Below are 7047 nucleotides of genomic sequence, written 5' to 3'. Positions count from 1 at the left end.
TCCATCCATCCATCCATCCATCCATCCATCCATCCATCCATCCATCGCGGCCAAAGCCACTAGCTCTCCAGCCTTCTTCCGCCTACATTAGCTGAGTGAAGCGAGCACGCACGGCAGGACTCGCTCTTGCAGTTCTTAGAAATTTAAAGCGTCAGTCAAAAATTGCGTTATGAATATGGGAGGAAAAAACGCATATAAGTCGCTTTGGCGTATACGTCGCAGGACTGACAAATCTATGCAAAAAAACTGTGACTTATACATTGGAAAATACGGTAGCTAAAATAAATAGGTAGCTACCTATGGGACAGATCTGGTTTGGCAGGCTGTAGACTGAGGAAGTCCTCTGGATGGGGGACGAAACATTTCTCACTTAAAGAAACTGGACATGATTTAACCATTTTTATTGTTATCTACCTGGATTATTGAGCTTACAACCCTTTTTTTTTAAAGTCATTTTTGTGTTCGCTAAAGTTGCTTAGATGTGACGGCCATCTTTATTGGAATTGACTCCAAAGGTTGGCAAAAGGACCGCATACATCCTTTTATTTTCTACCTTAACTACAGACAAATTAATCATATGTGTTTGAGTAAAGTGCTCACATTAAAGCAACAATAAGTTATTGTGAATGATCATTATTCAGTTAATTTTTCCCTCTCTTCCCCCAGAATCGCAGAGCTTCAGAGCAGAGTTTTGTTGGTAGAGCAGTTTGACGAGGCTCTTCTGAAGTTCTCAGAGTGGAGCGAGTCCACGCTCTCAAATCTGCATTCATCTTCTCAGGTCAACATAAAGAACCTGCAGCACTCTGCTGCACACGTAAAGGTGAGTCACGCTCACATTTTACTTTTGTGCACAGGAACACTGGTTTCTTCTTGCCTTAAAACCGGGAATGCACCATTACCTCATTTTATTCAAACTCAGTACAAGTACTAGCTGCTACGTAGTACTGATACAAGTATTCCATGCAGTTTCCTGTAGTTACTTTAAAAATGCATTTGGAAATGAAAGGAGCTTACTTTCTGTAGTAATTAATTCCTTCAACTGCTTTTGGTGCACGAGGTTGGTCAGAATCAGGAAGCTGGTCTCAGATCTGCATTTCCTTGATATTTCTCAATATTTTCCGTCCTCTTATCAACTTTGCTGAGCAGAAATTACCGTCCGCTTTATTTTTGTCTCCATCACTCACTTTGAAATATTTTGTGCGCAGATCGATGCAAAAGTTGATATTATCAATGCCGACATTGGTACTGCATTTGATCGATACCCCCCACGATGAGATCAGTTCTTCAGTTTGTTTCTCTGTTTTCAGTGATTTATCCCAAAGTGTTAGTATTTTGTTTCTGAGCAAAATAAATAAATTAAAAAACAAGTGAAATATAAATTCTACAACATTAAATTATCATTTTGTACTGATTTAAAATTGACTAATTCAGTAAGTTACAGTAATTTTTCTTTTTAATTTGCTTGGAAATGTTAAAATCCGTTCTGAGTTCTAAAATGCACATAACCAGCTAAATAACTGTGTATAGCAACAATCAGCCATTTACAAGTCATGAATATATATTTTCAGATTTAGCATATTGATGATAAAACATGACAGACTGTTTTAAGTGAAACTGTATGAGCTACTGTCAAAAGTTAAGTATGATGTCAGGGTGCGTTAGTGCTACCAGCTGATGAGGAGTGTCAGCAGGAGAGGCACTCCGTGTCATCGAGGTTTGTCCTGATCCGCAAATCAGGATAGCCAACATGGCTGAAACTGCTTTTCCTTTACCTGCTCAACTAAAATGTGAAAGTTATATTAGTCATAAAGTATTGATGGTACTGGTAATGCTTTTATGGAGTACATGGGGGATTGGACCATTAGTTATACTGGGGTCAGTGCATCCCTTCTCAAACCTCGTCAGGCAGATGGAGCTTTAATTGAGAACTGATCTTTTGTCGTTTGGCTCTGACAGGAGACCCAGGTGGCTCTGCAGCTGCAGTCCAGCATGAAGCAGAGCCTGGAACAGCAGACCAAGAAGCTCTGTGAGATCTGTGAGTCTGCTGATGCACAGCTGGTCCACAGCCGAGTGGAAAGCTGCCTGCAGCCGTATGTGGAGGCCCAGCACTTAGCCGAGCTTCAGTCAGAGTGCCTTGAAAGGCTGGAGGCCTTTTTGCAGACCCATGGTGTGGCAGCAGGAGTGTTGCGGGGTCTGAAACAGACCGTGGAAAGTGCTGGGAGCTGGGATCGAGGAAGGGTGGAAGAGCTGCAGCAAGAACTCGCCACCATTGTTCCAGACATAAGTCAGCTGGAGACCGTCGCTGTGAATCTGGACAGCAGCCTTTGCAAAGGTCATCTCCACATTGGTACTGAAGATGGTTCTCATACATCGTGTCGCCTGCTCGCTGATTCCCTCAGCGCTGAGCTGGACGCAGTGAGGAACGTGCTGGGTTCCAAGCAAAGTGAAGCCGAAGCCCTAGGTGTTCTCTGGACTTCATTTAGGCAACGAAAGGAACAGCTGCTCAAAGCAGTGGAGGACATCGAGGAAAAAGCTGACCACCAGACCCTGAAAGAGCCCAGCCTGCATGGTCTACAGCAACGGTAACGCACAGCATGATTTAAATCAGACTCACTTTGATCAATGGTCTGCAGCTTCTGCCCTCAAAGGAGCCATTTCTGCCTTTTTTCATTACGAAATATAATTTATCCAGAGCCAAAAAACAAATTGAAGATTAAAATAAAGTTAGAAATTAAATAAATATTATTATACATTTTTAAAACTTAATAATATTATATAAGTACTACATATTAAAAATAAGTTTTTTTTTTTTTTACATTCTGAAATAAAGAACTAAAATAAACTCTAAACATTTGTCAGTATTTTTACATTTTAGGACAAAGGAAGAAACCGAACCGTTATGAAGGCGGTAAACGAGTTTGTATCCCCTCTTTGATCAAATTTACTCACTGAGTTATGGAGACCATTGTTAGTCTGAACTACATCTGTGGAAATTATAAAGTACCCAACTTAATAAAATTAATTCATTAACATGCACCTCAGCAAATTACTAATCATGAAAATTAGGTCACTTTGTTGGATTTTTGTCGCCTGTTGTGAAGCGAAGGGGGGGATTTGGAAATGCCCTTTGTTGGTCCGTCCATCCGACTAGCCGTGCATGCTGTATTATAAATTTAAAACATTAGTGAGGCAACAACGTCCATTTTGGTGTGTGGCTACAGCTAGGCATAGGAAAAAGTTTCTTTTGAAAATCGGGTTGCCACATCAAAATCCAAGCTGGCTACCACCATAAATGTACACATGCTAACCTTGTGAGTTGAATAACTTGAAAAGTACGCAACGTACTGACTTCCCTTTTTGTGTGTTGCTGCATCTTGGTGTAAAAAAGGTCACCATGGAAAATTGGGTTGCACGTCAAAATCCAAGATGGCCACGACCATTAATATATTGCCATCTGTATTATTTAAGAAAACTCTGCTGTCAAGTTTTTAAATTTCCTAAAAGTATAATTTCCTTAAATAATTGGGGTGGCCCTTGGGGTAGGCAAAGATTAGTAACCTAGGTCACCATTGGACCCCCCCATGGCTCTGCAGATGAAATTAATCCCTCCACTCGCCAGGATCTGTCACACTGCGCTTCCTCAGACAAGCAACAAAAGAAAAACCTACCTCTGTTCTTCTACACAGTAACTCCTACCCACTTGAATATCTTCGAGGGACATCGATGTACCGCGTTTTATTTCAAAATATATATATTTTTTTTAAATATATGTTTTGAACACTTGTGAAAATGTGTAAAGTTGTGAACCACACCCAAGGCCAGAAAGTTCTTTTTATCATTTTATTGAACTGTCAACAATACAAAAATGCAAGCTTTTCAGAGAACAACTACAATTAACATTAAACTTTTTAAAAATGTGGGAGAAGAGAATAATTTATGAATTCCAACACGTATAAAAAATTCCCGTTTTGCTTTGAATATGATGAAGGAAACCCTTTTCTCCAGCCGTCCCTTGTTGGATACTGCACCTGAAAAGCAGTCATGTTTCTACATATTCGGACTGACACGACTGTTCAACACTGTCCTGCACGTTTGTGGTCGTAGAGTTTAATGTGGCACTAAGTAGAAGTTCCACTTTGTTGTTGGTCAGCTTAAAGGATTCCATTCCTGCTTTTGTTTTGGCAGTGTTGTCTTTTTTTAAAATTGGTTGTACTTGTTATAAAACGTGTACAAAGTTTTGAGCGTACGTTACACGTCTTGTTTCCTGTTTTGGTGAATTGTCTTGGCAGCGTTAGAGCGCCACATGCAGGCCTGGTGAAGTTACTGCAGCAGTTTGGGTCAGTTTCTGCCGTTCCATGTAGAGACAATGGTTCTGTGTTCACAAGAACATTTTTAAAGACAGCAAAATATTGTTTATGAATTTTTTTTTTTTTTTCTGTTTGGACAAGGTGTTAATAATCTGGCCCATAAATTTCAATCACATATTGCAGAATACTGAACGACTGCTGCAGCTGTTCTTATTGTAATTTTTAAAATAAATGTTACTTTTCATACAATCTTTGTCTATGCTACAAAGGGCCACGTGTTGCTGAGCTAGATTAATAAAACAATAAATGCATTTATATTATTATTATTATGTTTATGTGTGAGTCACTAACATTTTCCCCCTCTGTCAGACTCCGGTTCTTTAATCAGTTGGAGGACGAGCTGCAGTCCCACCAGCACGAAGAGCAGTGGCTGAGGGAGAAGGGCAACCAGCTGGCTCACAAAGATGCAGAGTTGGCTGGAGAAGTGTTGAGAGAGATTGGCTTGTTGGAGACAACATGGGAGGACACCAAGAGGCTCATTACAGAGAAGTACTGGAGCAAACCAACACCATTTTGACAACATTTAATTCAAGTTTTCAACTTTCAGTGGGGTGGGGGGAAATAATGTTTTAGTCTGTGTGTGTGTTCATTTGTTCTATTTCATGAACCAATGGACAGATTTTGATGAACCTCAGACAGTAATCTCCTGACGCATGCTCAATAATCCAGGTAGATCAATCTAGCAAGGTTGGGTCAGGTCCTCAGACTTGAGACGTCTTTTGGATAAATGTTTCAACAAAGAAGAACTCGTCCAGAAGACCTGACTCAATCTTGTTAGGTCAGAGAGTAATCCTTAGCTGCCACAGCTAACTAACCACTAAAATTATCATAATTCAGCCAATTATAAAAAGACTGAACTGAAATTTGACATGATAGTAGCTAAAAGCCGTTCACAACACATTCTCTTAGAGCGATCAGATCTCATAAAATCTTGTTCAGATTGTGCTATTGCATTATTTCAGACATTTATAAAGTATGACCAAAACATTTATCAAAGACTATCTTAGTTTACAAGTGTTGCATGAAAAGCCATCAGGGGATATACAATCCTTCAAGGAATACCAGACCTTTAGTTTTGTTATAATGATGATGTGCAGTTCAAACATGTGTAAGTGTTGTTTTATGTGTTAGACAGGAACAGTGCAGTGTTCTTGTTGAGCTCATGAAAGAATATCAAGTCCTGAAAACTACAATCAGCAGCGTTACTGAGAGCGCTAAACCTCTGCTGGAGATAAGTTCTGTCCTGAAGGACCACGAGGAAACCAAGAGGACCCTGACTAAGGTTTCAAAAAGTGTTTTATTTTGGAGAATTGTGCCTCATCTGTTTTATCCAACAAAGCAATTCATCACACACAACCAGCATAAAGAACACACTGCCTTAATGTTTTGTCCCCCGTCACAGAGCAAAGAGAGGGAAGTGGAAACACCCTCCATCTGTCCATTCGTGCTTGTTGTGAGAATAATTTGAAACATAAGTGAGATACTAACTTCCATTTTGTTGTGTGGCTCCATCTATGCATAAGAAGAGTCGCTATCGAAATATGGGCTGCAACGTCAAAATCCAAGATGGCTACCACCATAAATGCATATATGTAATCTTGTGAGCTGGATTATTTTAAAACATAAGCAATGTGCTGACTTCCATTTTGGTGTGTGGCTTCATCCAGATGTAGTAGAGGTCACCATCGAAAATAGGGTTGACACGTCAAGATCCAAATATATACCAGTATATATTACACCCAAAATAGCATTAATATAAAGTATTAAAAATAGTAACAGTATACAAGGATCTAAGATATACGCTAAACAACAATAATACAGTATAATCAGTGGTTAATTTGAGCCGGATCCTGCTGGAACAAGATCCGGGAACTCTCTCATTTTGACTCGTTCTGTTCCGGCAACTCTTTGATCGGATCCGGCAGCTCCGCCCCTAAAAGTTCAAAGTCACCGCACATTTTTATTGTGATTATTTGTTAAAAAATACAACGAGAGGAAACGTTGTCATTAGCCCGGCGGACCCAGTCTGCGGATGTTCCAGCTGCAGCACGCGCGGCGCAGTTACACGCTCCTTCAAGGAGCAGGAGCCTCTTGGCGTGGGGGTGAGGACGGAGGGACAGGTGTTCACATTTACGCACAGAGATTCTGCACAGAGTGCTTCTCTCCTCCTCCCAGACCCCCGAAACAGAAACGATCATTTATTCAACAGAATAAATAAATGCCCTGTGGACAGTGCACGTTACGCACAGTGTCTCCAGACAGCTCTAGTGCACGCGCATCATCAGCAGGTGTCTGAACTCCTGCTACATTTCAGACATAATGAATAAAAAAAAAACTTACTGTAAAAAATAAATAGAAAATACAAAGATAGAAATGTTTGACATGCTATTCACATTTTACGTCACGTTTCAAAACAACTAATTTGTCAAAATAACAACAGCGATCAAAATGTAAAAAAAACAGTTCAATTTACTTTAATAAAAAATGGATGGATGGATGGATTGTCCTTAGTTGGACAACAGAGAGTTGAAGCCTTCAGGTGCTTCAACCGGTGCCACGAGACTGGAGCAGGAGCGGAGAAGAGTTCAGCTCAGAACCATGAAGTGAGGGGAGGGGGGGGGGGGGGGGTGTTAGGACACCTGACACAATCAGAACTGCTCTAATTCACACACAACCTGCT

General features: G+C 40.4%; 1 protein-coding gene across 1 annotated transcript in view; it reads left to right on the top strand.

The window, feature by feature from the left end:
• The window catches only part of syne1b (spectrin repeat containing, nuclear envelope 1b), a 154414-nt gene that overhangs the window by 47063 nt on the left and 100304 nt on the right, over positions 1-7047 (top strand). The window contains exons 39-42 of the mRNA XM_037694836.1: positions 667-820; positions 1957-2582; positions 4677-4856; positions 5499-5649. Coding sequence (XP_037550764.1) covers positions 667-820; positions 1957-2582; positions 4677-4856; positions 5499-5649 — 1111 coding nt within the window. The remainder of the gene's footprint in view (positions 1-666; positions 821-1956; positions 2583-4676; positions 4857-5498; positions 5650-7047) is intronic.

This window comes from Nematolebias whitei, chromosome 21, assembly GCF_014905685.2.
Source record: "Nematolebias whitei isolate Nwh7 chromosome 21, NemWhi1, whole genome shotgun sequence".
Lineage (NCBI taxonomy): Eukaryota > Metazoa > Chordata > Actinopteri > Cyprinodontiformes > Rivulidae > Nematolebias > Nematolebias whitei.
Note: the sequence above shows the minus strand (reverse complement) of the source record. Positions and strands in the feature narration are given on the sequence as shown.